Raw genomic sequence first — 20,520 nt, 5'->3', positions numbered from 1 at the left:
TCTTCTGGCCGAAGTACATGTCTGCAGCCACATCAGTGGAACCATCCAAAATAGCGAAATCATCTCTTCACCTAAGCCCATTTGCCATCTGCACGCCAGCGGCGCAAGGATCCATCCGCCTATCCGGACCCTGACTTAGCATGCACATGGCGTATTTAGGGTAGAATAGCAGAGAACCTCGCTGAAGGGCGTGTCTCATGGATTATTGATCTCTTGATTGAGCAGGGCTGCCCAACTTGAGGTGTCATTAAGGCACTGCCATTTCACATCTTCATATGGCGTGTCGTCGTGACGCGACCGGCATCCTATTGGTCTTGCTGGTACGCCCAGTGACTTCTACTTGCACCAGATGCATATGCGCCTGCTTGTTCCTGCCACAATTTGTTGCACATCTCTGCCGAATCAAGCTTGAGAATTAGATTAGAAGACACCCTAACGGCCAATCGCATGTCGGCTGACATACTGGCTGCATCAGTTACACGCCTGCACCTCTTATTCACACATCCTATACACCTCCACATTGAGTTGCTTGCCTTGAAGTCTTGCCGTAAAGGCTAATTACGAAGGTACGATTTTCATAGTTTGGAGAAGAGAAAAGCCCTTTGACTTGCATGCGCGCACAGTGAAAGCTAAGGCTACCTATACAGGCTTCAGATGTTTAAAGGCCTCGCAGCTTCCATCTCGTCTCTCTATCGTCATGCATAGGCCGTGATTGAGTTCTTCACTTCACTATCCTTTCACGCCGAACCTCTTCTATTCCTTGTACTTTCGTGAAGCAGAAATTGTACTATCTACACACTTCCACTATTGTGCAACTTGCAAGAGGTCATTGTTCGCCGTCTGTCTTGTACGGCCAGCTTCGACCTTCCCCCGGCAGCCACTTTCGCATCTGCCCAGTGCCCAATCGCTTACAAGCATACTTGCTTTCCGCCCTTCCCATTCCACATCGCCCCAATGTACATTCCGCTGGTCCAAACGGCCATGCCTTCTCGAGGCACTGTTATATTAGGATATCCTCGGGTGACCTCTGCTCACTATATACACGCTACGATATGGCATCATTGTCATGCCTTTGGCGAGCTATTTATCGGCCATGACAGTGTCAAAGGCTTAAGAAGGCGAGAAACCTCTGTGCGGAAACAGAACATCACTATTGGGAGGTCATTTGTTGGCGGTAGTGATTGTCAATTCTTTTTTGGTTATTGCCGGTGCCTTCCTCTATCGATACCGCTATACGGTGCGGTTTCGCTCTTCTAAAAAAAACCGCGGCCAACAACGACGGCGGTCTGGTACGTCCGGGTACTCCAAATCGTCCAAATCGTCCAAATCTTCAAGGGTCCCTTCAAATACCGGACCACAAACACATTCCAATCCGACACAATCCGGGCCAGAAGGAGGGAAATGACGGAGGGCTAAACATTCCAAAGTGCGGAACACGACACGGGCACTTCCGAAAGTGACACGTTGCGTTGTGCAAGGGACTTCGACATGAAAATGTATCTACGTGGAGTGCCCTGAAAATGATGCTGTCGTGGTATTGTGACCTGCATGTGATTTGTGTTGTGTTTGGCCTCGTCTCTCTGTTGTGTGTACCCTCAATTTAAATCCCAGCCACATATTTCGAAATTTTACTGAAGTTGTTATAAGGGTAGAGGTATTTGTGAGATTCAACGGAACTGATCGGAACAATTGGGCTTTGTTGAGAATATATGCATTTTTGAAATATCTCCGTTCGCATGACCACCAGACTCGTTTCTGGCTTTAGACAAGGCCCATAGTCAAGCTCAAGCACAAGTCAATGCGCCATCTGGATATCCACGTGTCCTGCCGAACTGGATACAGTCGCCCCCGCTCGCTTGATGTATGGGGTGGCTCGACCTGTCAGCAGGACAGAACGCTACGTAGCGGGCTCCGATATGTCGTGCAACGCGTCTTTTATAGAGGCCGTTCAGCTCTGAGGGACGGGCGAAATCAAAACCACAGAATCACCTGTATCAACCAAGTGTTAGCGTTGCGGTGCTTGTCAGACAAATGTAGAGCCGAGGCTACTCACCCCGGACAAAAAGCATCTCGGACTTGCGGCTGACAGTCTGTGAAGATTGGTGCATTAGATCTTGCCATAGAATAATGCAAAGGTGGTAGGATGACAAAGACCGTACCCGGACTTCTTGCTCGGACTCGTCTTCGTCGTCTTCGTCGGTAATGTATATGGTCTCCTCAACGTCGCCCAAGACGAGATTGCAGTGGCTGTCATAGGCCTGAGAGATGGTCAGATACAGAGTTGGACAGGTTGGAGAATGCAAGGACGGAAGATTGCCAGTTTGGACCGCCGACTTACATGCAGTCTCCCTTTGAGCTCCCGGTCGCCTCGCAACTTTACAAACACCGGTTCGTCTAGCAGCAGTTTCACCAGGTCCAAGGGCTCTGGCGCCGGGGCCATGTCATCCGCTTCGTCGGCCATAGCTTCCGTAGCTGTGGTGATCTTTTCCTGGGTGGTAGGAGGCGAGGTCGTTGTCGAGTCGGAGCAGGCGATGACGACGTGGTCACCCAGTATGGCTTGTATTTAGATAACTTTTCCAGCTCTTTCCCCCCATCGCGGCACCGGAGAAACAAATGGCCGCTAAATTTCAGTGAGTGCTCCTCATCCCCACCTCTGGCTCTCTTGTTGGCTTCAGCAGACAGGGCGCTAAGGACAACGGTTCTCCACTAGAGCGACAGGGGAAACAGCGACAGGAGTCCACTTTCCCCAGATCCCCAGACTTTCGAGCCCCCTCTGTGAGGATTTAGCTCTCTTTTTCACAGGATCTACACGGCACATACGGACATCCACTCTACGTCTTCAATTGCACGTCCAGGCTTTGCCATTTTTGCTATGCTTATCTAAATCGTCAAGTCCCAAGTCATGGCTTTAACAAGCCTCATTCCTTTGGCCTCCGAGATATTTGGTACTCGACTTCTCCTCTTGCAGAGTCATCCTCGAGGCAACCGGTCCCGAGGTTTGTCCGAACAGCTGAGACAATTTTGTCTGGGTAGCCATCGACTGTTCGCCCATCATGCAACAAATCCATCGACTTTAAAGACTGGTCCATCTGGTTCGTCGAAGTCCAAGGACAGCGAGGCGAGGCTGCGCACACATCATGAAAGAGGGAAATATAGCTCGCGAAGCATAGCAATCAAAGGCAAAGGCGTTGTCGAGCAGACAGGTTCAGCGTCGGTTGTTCACGACGATTTGCTCTTCCTTCGAAAAATACTGTTGGCTGCCCCGCCCCATGAACGACCGCTTACGGATTCGACAAGCGTAACAGTTGAACAAATGGCTGCCGCGCTGCCATCCGACCCGCGGTCCAATACGTTCTTCTCGCACTTGCGGGCAGGCGACACATACTCTCTCTATAGATGGACAATTTCGGCGAAAAACACGGCAGAAGAGGCCAGCAGACGACATGAGCTTATGGCGTCGCTTCCTTCGCTGATGTTCTCCGAGCTTTTACGGTGTCTCGATCCGTTTGCAGTGAGCGAGCATTGCGACTATGTAGGAAACGTTGCCATTTCGGATGGAATGACACGACTCACACCTTTGGGCAGCCAGGTCGACCAGTATGGCATCCGGCTGGTGTACACGTCGCTGTTCCGCGAGCTGCAGATTGTGTGTGCATTGCGGCAGGAGGCGCAGTTGAGTCTTCTGTTCCATGACTACATCGTGCTGTTGCGCTACGCCGGTGCCACCTCAGACACGGTCGCGGCCAAGCGCATCTGGCGCGAGATGGAGGAAGAAGGGTTCATAGAGTGGCGGCAAAGTGATCTGTACCGCGAATTTGTGCGGGCGCGGTTTCTGACAGACACGCTGTATGCGCAACAAGATCCGTTTCGGCTACGCGTGCGGCCGGTGAACCTGCACCGACAGAAGCTGACGATGTACCGACCGCGGCTGGACCAGCTCGACCATCTGCGGCAGGGGCTGGAGCGGTACAGGGTGCAGCGGACGGGACAGAACCCCAACCAGCCCGACTATGCAGAGCACCTGACGCGGATTCTGCGCAAGACGAAGCCGGTAAACAGGCTGTATCGCATGGTGTCAGATCTCGGCATCGCGCGCGACGAGCGGCTGCTGGCGGCGTTTATGGTGGCTCTGGGGCGAACGGGGTCGCTGACGGCGATGGCTGAGATGCTGGCGCATCACTGGGAGATCATAGTGACGTGGGACAAGGCGACAAGCACAGTGACGGTGAGCGGGGGCGCCGGGATTCCGCCGGAGTCGCCGATGCGGCCGTCAGTGGTGCTGCTAGAAGCGGTGGTGCAGGCATACTGCGCGAGCGGTGCGGTGGCGTGTGCGCTGCAGGTGATGGACCACCTCTCGCGGCGGTACGACATTGCGATCCCGCAACATCTGTGGTTCAGCCTGCTGAGCTGGACGTACGTGATGACATCCAAGCCGGCGGCGACCGAGTGGCGGGCAGCAGGATTTCCGGAGCATGCACTGGGTCCGGCGGCCGTGCAGCTGGTGTGGACGGCGATGACGTCGGCACCGTACAACGTGCAACCGGGATTTGCGCAGTACGACGTGCTGATCAAGACGCGGATCTGGCAGCGCAAGCTGTCGGAGGCGCTGCGGCTGATGCGCGAGGCGCGACGCATGTACGAGACCCAGCTGGGCGAGTACGAGGCGGCGGTGCTGGAGTATGCCGAGACGGCGCGGCAAGGCGTCGGCCGGAGTACGGCGGCGAGGCGGCTGAACCGGGCGGGCGGCCGGAAGTGGTACATGTGGTACTGCCTGCAAACGTGGTGCCGAGCGATCCTAAAGCGAACGCAGCCGCGTGGTGTGCACGACGTGCGAGTGGTTCAAGGCATCCCGGCCCTGATCGACGAGTTCCGTCCGTTTGTGCCGTATCTGGCCCAATATCACATCACGACTGGCTTTGTGCAGCTGCGCGAGCCGGATTGGCACCCGAGGCGAATGGTGCACCAGACGGTCTATCTGCCAGCTCTGCGGCCGCACGCAAAGTATCGACGACACCGGGGCAGCAGCCGTGGCAGCAGCAACTTCGACAACGACGGTGAAGGGGGCCCGGTGGTGGTCGACGTCGGCGACAAATGGCACGAGAAGCGGTTGATCCCCGGCCTGTTACGACGTCGGGTCGCGTGGGTGCATGGGCCAGGGCGACGACTGCCAGACCTGCGGGCGCTGGGGCCGACGACATCGCGTGAGTGGTTGGTGCAGGAGTTTGCTTGACCTTGAAGGACAGAGAGAGTCCACGTGACGTGCTTGCCGTTCCTTCCTTGTCGTCTCTTGGGCACATGTTCGTATTTACTGTCTTATGTAATACTCCCTTATTCCTCAGAAGCCCCGTTCCAGCCGCAGATCGTTAACGACCATGTACCGGCTCAGGGTGATCCAGCCGTAGCGGAACCAGACCATCTGGCTCTTATGCGCGGTGGTCATGGCGCGCCACGCGGTGGTCAGGCCGCCGCCCGGCTGCAGGCCGGCGAGGAAGACGAGGGCGTCGGGGTGGGCCTTGTCATTAGTTGTGTTGGCGATGCGAGCAAACCACGTGACGAGCGTCGGCAGCACGTCCAGCATGGACGTGAACTTGCGCAGCAGCGACACGGACGTGAGCGTGTACAGGTCGACGGGTGGCCTCCAGCCGGGACGGCCTGCCGTCAGGGCAGTCAGGAAGCGACGCGCGCCCCAGTACAGCGAGATGTGGTTGGGGTGGCCCGAGACGCCGCCGGCGTCAAATGTGAGCAGCACGTCGATGGTGGCCGTGGCGGACTTGGTCCTGGTCTGGTTGCTAGCGGTCAGGCCGGGCGCAAAGGTGCTCGTTAGAAGGATGGCGATCTTGTCGGCATCCCAGGTGGTGGTCATGGAATCTTGAAAGTCACTAGACGAGAGGTCAGAGTGGGAGAAGACAGAAGGCAGAAGCAAAAGCACAGCAAACACAGACACAAAGCAACGAGACAGGAAAGACGTACGGGCTCTCTACAATAAAGACGTCGCTCTCGTGACGAAGGCCGAGCGTCAGGGCGCTCTGGACCAGCTCTTCCCTGCGGATGGCGCCCAGGCCGTCGGCATTGCCGCTGCTCAGACACAGGATCTTGACGTGGTTGCCGGCCTCCGGCCGCGTCAGGGCCAACACGGTGGGCGCAAAGAACATGGCCTCATCATCTGGGTGGGCAATCAGGAGACAGATACGCTTCTCACGCAGCATCGGGAAGCGCGACATCACCACCGACGCCGTGTACATGTAGCCGATGGGAATGAGCACCACAAGCGTGGCGAACAGGGTCAGGAGCGTCCCCATGACGGCCAGTGGTAGTCGAACAGTCGAGCAGTCGAGCAGTCGCAGAAGCTGGAAGAGCGCAGGCCGTTGTCCCTCTGCGTCGCGGCGAAATGGGCCGACCAAAGAATTGCTTGAAAATGCCACCTCGCCCAAGGTCAGGCCAGAGAGCGCCGATCGGGGCTTAGCTCAGCTGTCAGACCCGCTATGCTTGCTGGCCCAACAGCTGTTATCTTAGTGCCACGGTGTATTATCGGCCAGAAATCTCGGTCCGCCACTTGGTCACGCCCTGAACAAAGCACCAGAGCTTCCGATCACGACCACGAGCAGCCTGCAGGACCCTGCACACACACACACACGCACGCACGCGCGCACGCACGCACAGATACACAGAATGTCGAAAAAGGCTTCGCGCAAGAGTGCCTCGACCGGCTTCGAGCTGCACCAGCCGGATCGGTCAGGGCCATCGGAGCCGACTCTGTTGCAGATGGCCGGCGAACGGAACCTGTTCAAGCAGGCTGAGCGGCGGCAGCGGGAACTGGACCGGGAGCGCGGGAAGCCGGTGGATGCGAGCAGCAGCGAGGACGACGACGATGATGACGACGGGGACATCTCTCCCCAGGCCGAACGCCTCCTCGACACGCTGCTCTGGTGCGTCAGCCTTTCGATGCTGCACTTCACCTTTGACGTGCTCGTGCAGAACCAGTATGCCGTGCAGATCCGCTGGCCGACCGTGATCAAGCGCTCGCTCTTTGCCCTGCCAGGTCCGTCCCCTCTCTCTTCCGTTTCGGCCTCTGCACACCCATCTGACCGATCTCCAGTCTTTTCTCTGCTCTTCTACAACCTGCACGCCCACCCGACCGGCTCCACGCTGCTGCCCTTCCTGTCGCCCCGGCTGAACGCCCGTCTGCGCACGGCCATCTTCTTCTTGTCCGGCCTGGTCACTGGCTGCTACCTCATCCACATCACGAACAACTACTCCTACCTGGCCGTCATGAAACACGCACCGCCCATCGGCTGCATCTGGGTCTGGTCCGTCATTGAGATGGACCTGATCCCGGCCGTGGCCAGCCTCGCCATCGTGGCCGGCTTCATGTGGCTAAAGGGCTACAGCATCTAGGGGGGCCGTGGTAGGATGCTTGACTTTGCTTTGACCATGTGAGCGGTGAACCCATACGAGTACGAGTACACGTTTGTGGCCGTCTGCCGTAGAGCCAGATCGCAAGTTTAAAGCTCAACATCTTCCCCGCCTTGGCCAGCTTGGCAGCTGCACTACCCGGCACTGTGTTGCTCATCTGCCGTTGCCCCAACACAGAGTCGGCCGAGTACGTGAAAGTCGACCGACGAGTCTGGCCTAGTTTCTTCGTATATCCCGATCAACATCCTGGACCCAGATATGTTACCCGCTCTGTTCAGCCTCGGCGGCACATGTCTGGCTACATACTGCTACGAAAGAATGAGTTGGACGACATGTGCACGAGTAGTCTTACACTTACTACCGACTAGGCCACGTGTCTGGGCACTTTGCGGATCGGGCGCGGCCGCCCTTGACTGGACTAGACTGAGATCTGGGACTGGCATCGAGTCAGGACAGCCAGCAACAGGCAGACACTTCCAGCCGGGAACAAAAGCCAGCAGACCAAGGGAGGGCCGATCGTCCACGCGAGTACTCCGTAGCCAGACGGTCGATTCGCACATCTCCACTTTATTCTGGAAGTACATTTTCTCTCCTAATTATTACATATGATGTCGACGACTTGCTGGAAATTGCAACAGCAAGGGGGTGATCAGGTGCCGGGCCGGCAGACCGCCGGAATGGCGCAATGCGAGTAAATTGAGAGTGAGCTTGTTTGAGCTTTGCTTGGCTTTTGTCCATTTTCCCTTTTTTCATCTTTTCTCACCTCGTGCAACAAATTCGATCGAGCTGCCCCTGGGCCACAAAAGGGGAAAAGGAGGGCGTCTTCCCAAAAGGGAAACTAGAAACGACTCTGGAGGCACTCGGCCCTCTCCGACGGTGTGAACGCTTACTGTATCCGCCTTGGAGATGGGGCCCTGGCGGTCACTAGAAGGAAAAAACCCAAAGGCGCTAGAAGGATCGATTCCGAACGGTGTTGCTGCACCCCATACTGGAGAAAGTGATAATCTCGATGAAACGGCAGAGGCAGCAGTTGGATCCGGGCCAGATCCAAGTCTACCATGTTTATATCGAGTAATTCTTTGGTAAGAAGGCGTTGCTCCTGCAGAAAGGAGGCGAGAGTCAGCGGATAGCAGCGGCAAAGTCGGAAGAACCGACCCGCAAGTTTCTTCTATACGAACGTCTTACGTGCGTGAAGGCGGAATTTCTCCCTGTTTTCAAATTTACGTTTTTTTTTGTATTAACGGAGTACGGAGTACGGTGAAGAAAATACGAACTGGGCCATGATTTTGGCATGACGGCGGCGCAGGTCATCTGCGAGAGGTTGCTCTGCTGGCAAGGTTACCTTATACGTAAGGCCTGGGGAAAGTTTGTAGCCGTCCAACCAAACGACTACGGGCATCAGGCATGACTGCAGCCCTTCTGCCACGCTGTCGTATTATTTGACCACATGTGCGAGAAAGCATCAGTATTGCATAGAAGGTGCGATGGTAGACGCTAGATTGCGTGCTCATTAGGTAAGGGTGTCCTCCAGAAACAGAATTGGTAAAAAAACACCGTGCCTCATGTGCCGTTGGTAAGTGTCCACTTAGGTAGGTATTTTTTCTTCTTTTTTTCTTTCTTTTTTTTTCTCTCCCGTATGGAATATTATTTCGGTAATCTTACCAACGTATTTTTAGGCCATCGCAGCACACCTAATTCAAGCTGGCATTCCTAATGAGAGGGGTAATTTGCACCTTACTCTGCCACGGAGAGTGGCATTCTGGCCCTACGGAGAACATAGCATGAGTGCTCATACTCGTAGACGTGGCCGTATACGTCACAAGGTACAACACGTACGCAACCCAGACACGAAGCGAGTACGAAGACGGAGTCCGCGGAAAGCGTACCGGTGAGCGACTCTCTACACAGTAGTTCGGACGGGTCTGGAACAGGCGACGGCAATGAGCGGCGGCCGCTATGGCCTCGTCCCATAAGGCTGCTCCACCTCGAGAAAACGGTGCAGAGAAACGGATACAGCTCCGTTTTCGCAGCTCGTCGAGGGTGTCTTACACAACCTGCCCAGTTACAAAGTTGTATCAGATGTTGTCGGCTCTTTTGTGCGTCGAAGACTGCTATGTGTCTGAGTGTGCATGGCTGTTCATCTCTTTGTCCGGTGGCCGTCCTCGTATCGGACACGCAGTTTGGGTGGACTGATGTGTGAAGAGATCTGAAGAGCCTTGCAAATGCATGTCGCAAATGCGGGTGCAGGCAACGGTTGCCGAGAAACAAGCCTTTACTGGTGCTCGCCGGATACACACATACGAATACTCCGGACATCATGATCGAACCACAGATTTGCTGCCGGCATTTTAGTCCAATCAACCAGGCACACCGTGAGTGCTGTACATACGAGTACTCGTAGTAAAAGGCGGCGAACGTCGTCATGGCTCATCTCCTAAGTCCCACCTTGCTGATCGCCAACCGTGCAATCAGACGTGCATATGTAAAATGCCTGTATTAGTGCATGGTTGCGATCGAGATGAGGCCGTCACGTTCCCGCTGTGTAAGATTCAAGATACTATGTATCTTAAGATGTTTACGAGTATAGGCCGCAGGCGTCAGGGTGAAGCAGAACGCGATAGCAAAAGGAAAAAGGAGACGGCCACGACGTGCAGCTGGTCATTAACATACGGCCATCGTGGCCAAGGAGGCAATGACGGATCGAGTTGCGCCGCAAAGCGCCGGCTGGCAGCTGCAGGCTCCGTCCTGGCCTTCTCCCTTCCGTTTTGCTGGGGGAGGCTAGCTGGACCACAAAAAAGAGAAAATATTTTCAGTCGTTCATCGCACAGCCAGCTGACTCGCTCCTCACGTAAGAGAAATAGGTCTGCAGCCAATCAGCGGGCCAGGCTCGCGCACTCGTGACGCCGGCCGCTGCTGCGATGTCGGGTCCACAGCGCCCATTGTGCCTTTGTCGGACCGCCTTTGGGTCTGGCTGGCGGATATCCCAGGCTTAGGTGGACTGAGTCACAGCAGGCATGGCCCGGCACAGTGGATCCGATATGTGGACTCTGGCCAAACCGTCTAGGACCGTCACGTCAATTCGAATGGTCTGATGAAAGCCATGATGTCGACGGGCCCGGCGAGTTGTTGCCGCTGCAGCGTCTTGCCTGATTACTCGTATTTTTGGCTGCACGCTAGTTTCAGCACAGTGCCTGCAGACTTGCCGGAGACGTGCACCGCTGAAGGAGTCTTGGCCGGGAGAGCTCCATGACACATAATTACATTATGGAAACGGAGCTCGGGGGCATCGCAGACGTGCACATACAAATACGCAGACGCGCCCTCGTCCGGGCCGGCGTCAGATGCTTTGATGCCCTTCTATACCTGCTGCAAAGTGATGCCAGCACTGCCCAGTTACCAATCTGTTTGCATCGTGATCCCTTACAGCCCTACGACCAATCGACTCGACTCCTACTCCTACGGCTTATATTTGCGTCCTCAGTCTTAGCATTTCCAACATCAACACAGCAACATCAATATCATCGCACACATCAGCATCAGCATCATCATCCAAACAGCCACCTACCGCCTACTACGCATCAGGAAGGCCCTTGCGTGCTCCTTCACAACAGACGAGCCAGACGAAGACAGCAAGCGGGGAACTACAAGTGTGCCTCGCTAGTCATCGGATCAAATTAGTACGACGTGTAGCACTGCGTCGCACTCCTACCGATTTCGAAGCAGTCAGGTGGGGACCTCTTTGCTGCGACAGCAAGGCCGACTGCGCCTTCCCGAGCTGTGACTTTTGCTACTTATACGACCCGGCTGGTGGTGGCGCCCCACTGAAAAAAAAGTTTCTTTTGTTTTCTTTCAGCAGCTAAGAGCATCCCTGGTTCGGCGCCAGAGCTGCAGTGCGTCTAGTTGTGCGCCGCACGCCGTACTTTCCCCTTTGGGTCGCCCTGGTCCGGATTTATACAGCGCTCTCCCTCCTGCTGCGAGCAAGTGCTTTGCTCCTTCCGAGCCGCCAAGATGCCACACCTCGTCTCCACCTTCCTGCGAAACTCGTCCAACACGTTCGAAGCCCAGGTCGCCAATCTCAAAAAGGCCACCGGCACTCATCGCAAGCCATCACCGAAACCGCGGGACTCGGCGCTCTCGTCTCTGCGCAACAGCTCCGAAGTCTCGTCCGTGGACGACTGCCCTGTGGATGACGTCCCCGCCGGCGACAGCCAAAGCCAAAGCCGCCAGCATCACCACCAGAGCACAATGCGCACAATGACGTCACTACAGCGCAGTTCATCAGCCGAGAGGCGTGCCCACGACGACCATCACCACCGCCTCTCCTTTGGCGCCCTGCATTTTGGGCGGTCCAGCCGCGAATCTCACGGCAATCCCAACGTGGTGCTCAGCTGGACGATCGAGTCGCCGCCCATAGTGCTGCACGGCGACGCTGAGTCCAGCACCGGTGCCCTCGTGTCCGGGCTGCTCTACATCACCATCAAGGAGGATGCTGTGCCGATGGAGTCGTTCAAGGCAGCCCTGAACATCCACGTGACACAGAAGCGTCCCTACACGGCGCACTGCAACGATTGCATCAACCAGTACAAGCAGCTGCAGACATGGAGCTTCCTGCAGGCGCCATTGACCCTGACAAAGGGTAGGTTACTTGTCCTTTCCCGGGTTTCTGTTCCGAGACATCGGCTGACCATCTAGGCCGTCACGCATTTCCCTTCTCCGTGCTTCTCGCGGGCCATCTGCCAGCGTCTATGGACGGGCAGCTGGTCTCTGTTGCGTACGAGTTCAGCGCCGAGGCGACGCCCAAGGCTGGCGGCGGCCTCCCGGTCAAGTTCGAGAAGACGTTGGACGTGAAGCGCTCTCTGCCTGAGCCTGAGCAGCCTCACCACTCGGTGCGCGTGTTCCCGCCCACCAACATCAAGGCGAGCGTGCATTTCCCGCAGGTGATTCACCCCATTGGGCGGAACACAATGTTGATCCGCATCGACGGAGTTACTCGCCTCAATGCCAATGTCAACACGCTTGAGTTCTGGAAGCTGAAGAAGTTGACGTGGCGTCTGGAGGAGACCAACAAGGCTGTGGCACCTGCATGCGAGCGCCATATGCCGCACGGTCCCAACGAGCCGGACACGGAGGTCAAGAAGGGCGTGCTGCGGTCCGACACGCGCATTATTGGCGAGAAGATGCTGCTCTCGGGCTGGAAGAGCAACTACAGCGGGCCCGAGGAGTCGTACGTGGAGTTTGAGCTGGACTACTTCCTGGGGAAGAACAGCAAGTTCTCCTGCGACACCAAGTCCCAGGACGGCACTGAGGTCACCCATCAGCTCATGGTCGAGATGGTCGTCTCGCAGGAGTGGGCTCCGTCAGCGAAGCCGGGCATCGTCACGCAGACTGGTGTTGGTCGCATCCTGCGCATGCACTTTAACGACATTCTCACCGAACGCGGTGGAATGGGCGTTTCCTGGGACAACGAGGCACCGCCCATCTACCAGGACGTGCCTCCCAGCCCACCCTCTTACTTGGACGAGCTGAATGCGAGCGTCATTACGGAACACATCGAGCCGCTTGATGCCGTCAACGAGCCTCCACCACCGTTCTAATTTTTGGACCTTTTTCACCTTTTCCGCTCTTTTTCTTTTGTCTTTCTGCGTACTCTTTCAGCGCATGAATACCCCAAACGCAACGAGGGAAGAAAGACACGATGGTGTCTGGTGTTTTTAAGGTTATGGACTGGAACAGTGACCTTTGGTTTTTCTGCATCTATTCGAAACAGCTCTTTCAGCATTGGTCTGAATCAGCGATGACAGCGATTCAACAGACTCTTTCTTTTTGTACAAGGCGTTTATTTTGGGAGGTTTTGCCAGTACTCTTTATACCACAAGAGCAGATATTATATTGGGATGGGATGAAACAGAAAGGGGGATTTACAAGGCGAGTAGAAGACGCCTAGAATTAGCAATTATGCAATAATTACAATGTCCTGAGCAAAACATGATGCTGGAGTGAGAGCGAACCAAGCAGTGGGGCAAAACGACGTAGGGTCCACATCAGCCTAGCATGTCCAATGACTCAACGGCCGCAGTGCTCACAACAGCCACAACATACTATGTAAAGGCGGTATAATGTCCAGACTGCCATCGCATTGTCGCCACTCCGGATGAGTCGAACGTTCTACGCAAATAGCTTTCTCAGAACATATATACAATCCTAAGTTGAAGCGAACGTCGCACCTTTCCTCTTTACCACCGATGATCGTTCGAATGTCTACATGTTTATCTACGTATTCTTCCATCCACTTCCTCCCTAGGACCTTGCAGGCGACGTTGCAAGCTCGACACGATGTCTAAAAGGCCAGCATTACCACGAAGTGAGCGGATTAAGGCCGAGCGGGTACGTTGCCGGTTTGAGGAACGGGGAGTGGGTTTCGCCACGGCTGGCTGACGATGTGTTGCTTGTCTCGCAGGCCCTCGGCGTATTCTCCGACCATATCGCACAGAAGCAGGAGATCCTGCAGCAACAGCGACGGCGGGCGGCGCCGGCTGTGGGCTACGCAGCCTCGTCGTCGACGGCGTCGACAGCCGGCACGCGCGACACAGACTTGACATCGGTCTCGGACTACACGGACGCAACATCGATCGCAGACAATGCCGAGCGGAAGTCGCCGGCGGCAACGGTGGTCCCAGACAGCACGCTCGCCGATTTGGACGCGATCCTGGACAGGCTAGACCTCGACGATGCGGCGCCGCAGATGCCGATGCGCCAGCTGCTGCTAGACGAGGGTGACGGCGACGGCGGCGACGACGGCAACCCCAACTTTGGCTCGCTGTCGGCGTTGCTGGCACGGCGCCTCGACGAGGGCCACGGCGAGTTTATGTTTGACCTCGGGCTTGAGAGCAGCGGCGACACGCTGGGGCTGATGCGGGCGCAGTGGGACAAGGCGCTGGCGCGCGTGGAGCGTGCGGCCGACGGGATGGGCGCCGAGTGCGAGGTGCTGCTGACGCAGAATGTAGGGGGAGCCGTGGAGGTGGATGATGGTGGTGAGGATGCAAATGCAAAAAAGGCAACAGGGGACTGCACGGGCAAGCTGATGATCCGGCGACGGCCCCAAGGGGCAGAGAACGTGATTGAGGTGCGGATCGCAGTAGTGGGCAACGTGGACGCTGGCAAGAGCTCGCTGCTGGGGGTGCTGGTCTCGGGCGATCTGGACGACGGGCGTGGACGGGCGCGGGTGAACCTGTTCCGGCACAAGCACGAATTTGAGACGGGCCGGACGAGCTCTGTGGGCATGGAGATCCTGGGGTTCGACGCTCGAGGCGCGGTGGTGACGTCGGGGACACCGGGCCGACAGCTGTCGTGGGGGGAGATTGGACGGCGCAGCGCCAAGGTGGTGGCGTTCTCGGACCTAGCAGGCCATGCGCAGTACCTGAAGACGACCATGTTCGGGATGCTCTCGGGGGCGCCGGACTACTGTCTGCTGATGGTGGCGGCCAACAACGGGCTCGTGGGCATGAGCCGGGAGCATCTGGGAATCGCGTTGGCGCTCAACGTGCCGGTGCTGGTGATCGTGACCAAGATCGACATCTGTCCGCCACAGGTGCTGACGGAAACACTAAAGCAGATCACCCAGGTGCTGCGCAGTCCGGGCGCACGCAAGGTGCCGGTGCTGATACGGTCGCGGGCCGACTGTGTGGGCACAGCGGCGCAGATGGTCAGCCCGCGCATCTGTCCGGTCTTCCAGGTGTCCAACGTGACGGGGGCGCAGCTGGACCTGGTCCGGCTCTTCCTCCACATGTTGCCACGGCAGGACCGGCCGTACGACGCAGAGGCGGCCCTCGAGCTGGCCGTCAACGACGTGTACTCGGTGCCGTTTGTCGGCACCGTCGTCAGCGGCATCATCAAGGCCGGGCTGGTGCACGTGGGCGATGCCGTCTGGATTGGACCCGACGCCAACGGCGGCTATGCGGCCACGACGGTGCGATCGATCGAGCGCAGGCGCATCAGCGTCATGGCCGCGTCGGCCGGCCAGTCGGCTTCGCTGGCGCTGCGCAAGACACGCCGCAAGGACGTGCGCAAAGGCCAGGTGGTGCTGAGCCGGACGGACGAACCGCAGCCCAAGGCGTACTGGGAGTTCGTGGCCGAGGTGCTGATCTTGTCGCACACCACGACGATCAAGCTCGGCTACCAGGCCACGCTGCATGTCGGCCCTGTGGCCCAGACCTGCTCCATCATCGCCATGGATCAGCCGCTGCTGCGGATGGGCGAGCGTGCCCAGGTGGCTTTTCGGTTCATCCAACGGCCTGAATACCTGACGCCTGGCGAGCGGCTGCTCTTCCGCGAGGGCCTCACCAAGGGTCTCGGGATCATCACAGCGGTGGGCTACGACCGGGAGCAGCCATTGGGTGGGGGTGACGGTGCCAGAGATGTCGGGGATCAAGCGTGAGTGGCAGTTATGCTTCTACGACAAGTTTGGTTTGTATCCATTTTGCTGTTGGTCCAGTTAAGCTCAGCGATAGACAGCGTCTTTATAGCGTATTTGCTAGCGAAGTATTATTGGCTGGCCTGAGTATCATACTCTACGTTGTAGCGCAATGACAGCTCATCTGAATCAGCATGGTATGTACTCCGTCTGTACGACGTACTCCGTAATCTGTTGTGCTTCATGCTCTGAGCGCGTCGCTGCTAGGACCTACGCTACAGCCTCAGCTGAATAGGAAAAAGAACAAAAGCGGTCTGAGCTGATTGATCTCATTTCGCAAGGAAGGAACACTCACAATGGACCCACTTCGAGTGGGACTTTCCAATGTGTTTTTATTCCAACCTCACAATGGCCTCAGAACTCTCTCTTGTTCGATTCGCAGTCTGCAGTGGGTTAACGGAACTTGGTAATCGACAGAGATTTGGATCTTGCATATTGGGGCCAGATGATATAGAACCGCTTTGCTAGCATGAGGTAATTGGCGACATCTATTGAGCTGGGACTCCACAGGAGCTAGAGGGCTTGAGACAGGACGAAAATACCACACAACACACCCACCCACCAGCCCAATGACGAGCATCTCGAGCGGCGGCTCCGATCGGCGGCAGCGCCAGCTGGTGGTGGCAGCAGCCCAGGCGAACGAGTCGCGGGTGCGCGAGATCCTGGCTGAGGATGCGCACTGGGCGAGTCCAGCCGACCGCGACGCTCTGCGCCAAGCACTGCAGAAAGTGGCGCCGCGCGGCAGCGTGTCGGTGGCACGGCTGCTGCTGGACGCCGGTGCCGAGACGGAGCCGAGCCAGACCAGCAGCAGCAGCAGCGAGACGGCCGCGCTGTTCAAGGCAGCCGAGGCCGGCCACGTCGCTCTGGTGGCGGAGCTGCTGGCTCGCAGCGCCAACGTCAACGTGGTCGTGCGAACACGAGCGAACCAGACCGCCCTCTTTCCTGCCTGTGCTCGTGGCCATGTCGACCTGGTTCGACTGTTGCTGGACCACGACGCCGATGTCCAGTGGCGCGACCGCGAACACCGCACGCCGCTGCTCTTCTGGGCCGCCGAGAAACAGCAGCCGGCCACGACAATGGCCATTCTGCGGCTGCTGGTCGATCACGGCGGCGCCGACATCCATGCTCAAGACCTCACCGGACGCACGGCCCTGCTGTGGGCTGCCGCCAACGGAAACGAGCAGCTCGTGCGCGGGCTTCTGGGAGAGGAGACCGACCCCAAGAATGAGCTCAGGGCAGACGAGAACGAGAAGCGGGCCGCGTCTGTCGAACCCAGGCAGAGGCCCAGAATTTCCATTTCCATCGATCCCAGAAGCAGGACCACCAGTCCCATCCACCACACCCACCACTCCCATCTCTCGTACCTCTCCCACCTCTCGCACCACTCTCACACACAGCGGGCCATCCCCAGCCACCACCCCTACTCCAATCCTGCAGAGGACCTCGTGAAGGCCGTCAACTACCGCGGCCGCTCAGCCCTGCACCTAGCAGCCGAAGCCAATTTTGTGGGCATCGTGCGGCTGCTGCTGGACTACGGCGCCGATCCCAACGCTGCCAGTGACGGCGGCTGGACGGCCCTGCACAACGCGGCGCAGGGTGGCCATGAAGCCGTCGTTCAGCTGCTGCTGGAATACAAGGCCAGAGTCAATGCGGCGCTGTCCAACGGCATGACGGCGCTGCACTGGGCCGCTTTTAACGGCCACGAGGCCGTCGTGCGGCTGCTGCTGGCCCACGAACAGATCCGCATCGATATCAAGGACGGCTTCGACCGCACGCCTATGCTCTGTGCTGCCGAGCACCATCACCGCAACATTGTTCAGCTGCTGTCGCCCGTCCACGCGGCCGCCCGGCTCTCGCCTGCTGCCCGCATCGCCTGCGACCAGTTCACCGCCACCGTCGTCGACTTTGGCAACTTCCGCGACGGCAAGCAGCACCAGGTCTTCAAACACTCCGTCTTTGACGTCCTCTACGGCTGGGACGACGAGAACAACCGGCCCAAGGTGGCGACCCAGACGAGCAAGATCAAGTACCAGCCCAAGTTCCGCTGGATCCACCTGCCCGCAAACAACGTACGCTCTTTCTGCTCTGCCTTGTCCGTTGCCGTGCACAGCTGACAAAGTAGATTGCGTGGGCTGAGGTAATCGCCCTCTGTTCCTCTTCCCAGCTTTTTGCTTACTAATCATCCCGCAGACCCTGCTCTCCAAGTGGTTCATCGAGGGTGGCAGCCGTGACATCGAGCCGTTCAAGGCACTGGAGAAGTGCTTCGACCAGGAGCACCGCGGCCCGCTCGCCCATGCCCACTTTATGCGGACGTTCTGCAGCCGGATCCCGTCCATGCAGACGTCGTCGGCGTCTATGCCGACGACAAACAACGGCCAGCCAGATGAGCCGTTGGCCATGCCGGGCAGCACCCCATTGTCTCCGACGGCACTGGACCAAAAGGCCATCGATGGCGGCTCTGGAACTCTACGCTCTGAGCAGACGAAGAAGAAGGGCAAGGGAGAACTGATTGCTGAGCGTCACGGAAAGCGCGCCAAGCGGACAAACGGACCTCCAGGAAACCCTCCCGGCACAAAGGCGCTCAAGGCTCGGGGCTCTACCATCTGGGAGACATCAAAGATTCCGTCGGCAAACGGGATTATTGTGCTGTTTGTGAGTATTTGTTTTCTGTTTCTGTCTTTGTTCTTGTTCTTGTTGCTCATCACGTGATAGATGCCCTATCTCCACTTTGAGACGGACGAGAGCCGCCTGGCCATGAGCAACACGATCGACCACGTCCGCCAGGGCTGGGAACCGCCCATGGGCTCATCGCGGGACGAGATGTTGGTCAAGGGGTACTTGCAGAACGCGCGGCCGCTGCACCCGCGCCGGACGCTGGACCAGTTCTTCTACCACGGCATTGACACGTCGATCCGGGACGTGGACCAGGTGGTGTACCGCTACTTCAAACGACACGGGCTGGAGAAGAAGGTGTTCATGGTGGACCAACTGTGGATGTGGGTGCTGGGCAAGGATCTGGTTGTGACATGCTTTCCGCAGCGATGGGACCAGCCGAAGCGCGATCCGCTCAACGTGGTAGACGGCATCATCGAAGACACCAACGCCAAGACGCGGCCGCCGGTGCAGTCGGTGTTTGACCTGGCGATGCTGATCACGAACCGGTGCTCCGGTATGTTTGACCGGTACCGGCCGGCCGACCAGGAGTACCAGTTCCTGGACATGTTTGAGAGCTCCATCGGCCTGGTGACCAACACGGAGAGCGAGCTGTTCCGACGCTTCAACAAGGCGTCCGCGATGTCAGCCGAATGGCTAGAGTTGCACCGACGGCCGCGACGACAGCGGCGGACAGGCGGCGATGTCGGCATGGCGGCATCGCTGGCGCCTTCGCTCACGCCCAGCGACGGCTCGCTCGACTCGACACCCGTCTTTCCGGACGCGCTGCTGGACATTGGCACGGAGACGTCGCTGCTGGCCGAGATCAAGGACATCCGCGACGAGCTCAACATTTTGTTTGGCATCCTGGACGCCCAGATGAGCACGTTGGTCGAGCTCGAGAGCAGCATCCTGGAGGAGCTGCGGCCAGAGAACGGCAGCAACAGCAACAGCAACAACAACAACAACAACAGCAGCGGGACAGCCCGTCGTGGCGGTGACGGCAACACGGCCTACGGCGCGGCCAGCGTGGAGAGCATCACGGCCGAGACGAAGCGGCGGGCGCGCGACCAGAAACGGCTGCTAGAGGTCTACCGCAAGGATTTTGAGCGGATGGACCGGCAGGCGTCGAGCATCTACAACAGTCTGACACACCTGCTGGACCTCAAGCAGAAGCACTCGAACGCACTCGAGGCGCGCTTTGCACGCGACCATGCGATGATCGCAGCGCGCCAGGGCCAGACCATTATGACATTTACCATTGTCACCATTGTCTTTCTGCCCATATCCTTTATCGCAGCCTTCTTCTCGATCCAGATCAAGAGCTGGCAGGACAGCCTGACGGTCGGCTACGTGTGCAAGTACATGTTCGGCATCGGCCTGGGCATCTCGATCCCGCTGATTCTCATGGCCTTTACGGTCCCGGACATTTATGCGTCGGTCCACAGCATCTACGCCGCCGTCCGCCATCAGGGCACCCGCTGGCACCCGCGGCTGTGGACGGTGGCGGGGCACAGCCACGACGGCGGTGGCAGCAGCGACGGACAGGCTGGGCTGACGGACAGGCGGGCCGATCACGACTACGTCAGCAGGCCGATTGGAACGCCATCAGATATGCCACGGTCTAGCTTCGGCCTGAACGGCGATGCAGCTGCTCGTTCACACCATGTTCACTACGCACAGCAGCAGCAGCAGACACAGCTGCAATCTTTCTGGGGGCCTGATGGCTCGCGGCGTAGCTCCTTGGCGACCGGCCGCATGTACGGCGCCATCGGCAGCGGTAGTGGCTGGTCCAGCGGCGGCCCGGCGCATCGACGTGACAGCGGCGACCTCGAAAAGGGGCGGGCAGTGGTGTCCGCTGTCCGAGATGCGTGAATGTTACACGACTGCATGTAGGATATGCATTACAGCACGAGCAGCTGAAATCAAGTATGACGACGGCCATGAAGGCCATGAAGACAGCTATGTATATGTCACGATAGAGC

At 57.8% G+C, this 20,520-nt stretch overlaps 6 protein-coding genes across 6 annotated transcripts; 4 read left to right on the top strand and 2 right to left on the bottom strand.

Annotated features, from left to right (window-relative positions):
* Positions 1 to 1,948: 1,948 nt before the first annotated feature.
* CMQ_164 (u6 small nuclear ribonucleoprotein) lies at positions 1,949 to 2,461 on the bottom strand (the record flags this gene model as incomplete). Its single annotated transcript, XM_014313786.1, has 4 exons — positions 1,949 to 1,989; positions 2,054 to 2,090; positions 2,160 to 2,258; positions 2,339 to 2,461. 4 exons carry the CDS (start codon positions 2,459 to 2,461, stop codon positions 1,949 to 1,951), a joined length of 300 nt encoding a protein of 99 aa, XP_014169261.1.
* Positions 2,462 to 3,313: 852 nt separating this feature from the next.
* On the top strand, positions 3,314 to 5,230 carry CMQ_305 (uncharacterized protein; the record flags this gene model as incomplete). The annotated part of the gene is made up of 1 exon (XM_014313927.1): positions 3,314 to 5,230. One exon carries the CDS (start codon positions 3,314 to 3,316, stop codon positions 5,228 to 5,230), a length of 1,917 nt encoding a protein of 638 aa, XP_014169402.1.
* A 105-nt stretch (positions 5,231 to 5,335) lies between these two features.
* Positions 5,336 to 6,299, bottom strand: CMQ_253 (N-acetylglucosaminyl-phosphatidylinositol de-N-acetylase; the record flags this gene model as incomplete). The annotated part of the gene is made up of 2 exons (XM_014313875.1): positions 5,336 to 5,879; positions 5,971 to 6,299. The coding sequence occupies 2 exons, from the start codon at positions 6,297 to 6,299 to the stop codon at positions 5,336 to 5,338; spliced, it is 873 nt and encodes a 290-aa protein (XP_014169350.1).
* A 370-nt stretch (positions 6,300 to 6,669) lies between these two features.
* CMQ_206 (uncharacterized protein) lies at positions 6,670 to 7,395 on the top strand (the record flags this gene model as incomplete). Its single annotated transcript, XM_014313828.1, has 2 exons — positions 6,670 to 7,039; positions 7,097 to 7,395. The coding sequence occupies 2 exons, from the start codon at positions 6,670 to 6,672 to the stop codon at positions 7,393 to 7,395; spliced, it is 669 nt and encodes a 222-aa protein (XP_014169303.1).
* A 4,026-nt stretch (positions 7,396 to 11,421) lies between these two features.
* Positions 11,422 to 13,007, top strand: CMQ_120 (arrestin n-terminal domain containing protein; the record flags this gene model as incomplete). The annotated part of the gene is made up of 2 exons (XM_014313742.1): positions 11,422 to 12,049; positions 12,106 to 13,007. 2 exons carry the CDS (start codon positions 11,422 to 11,424, stop codon positions 13,005 to 13,007), a joined length of 1,530 nt encoding a protein of 509 aa, XP_014169217.1.
* Positions 13,008 to 13,746: 739 nt separating this feature from the next.
* On the top strand, positions 13,747 to 20,410 carry CMQ_174 (GTP-binding protein; the record flags this gene model as incomplete). Its single annotated transcript, XM_014313796.1, has 5 exons — positions 13,747 to 13,797; positions 13,871 to 15,843; positions 16,449 to 17,952; positions 18,074 to 18,526; positions 18,596 to 20,410. 5 exons carry the CDS (start codon positions 13,747 to 13,749, stop codon positions 20,408 to 20,410), a joined length of 5,796 nt encoding a protein of 1,931 aa, XP_014169271.1.
* Between the last annotated feature and the right edge of the window lie 110 nt (positions 20,411 to 20,520).

The sequence above is a fragment of the Grosmannia clavigera genome (assembly GCF_000143105.1).
Source record: "Grosmannia clavigera kw1407 unplaced genomic scaffold GCSC_179, whole genome shotgun sequence".
In the NCBI taxonomy this organism is placed as follows: Eukaryota; Fungi; Ascomycota; class Sordariomycetes; order Ophiostomatales; family Ophiostomataceae; genus Leptographium; species Leptographium clavigerum.
The sequence above is the reverse complement of the archived record's forward strand: the minus strand, read 5'-3'. Positions and strand labels throughout refer to the sequence as shown.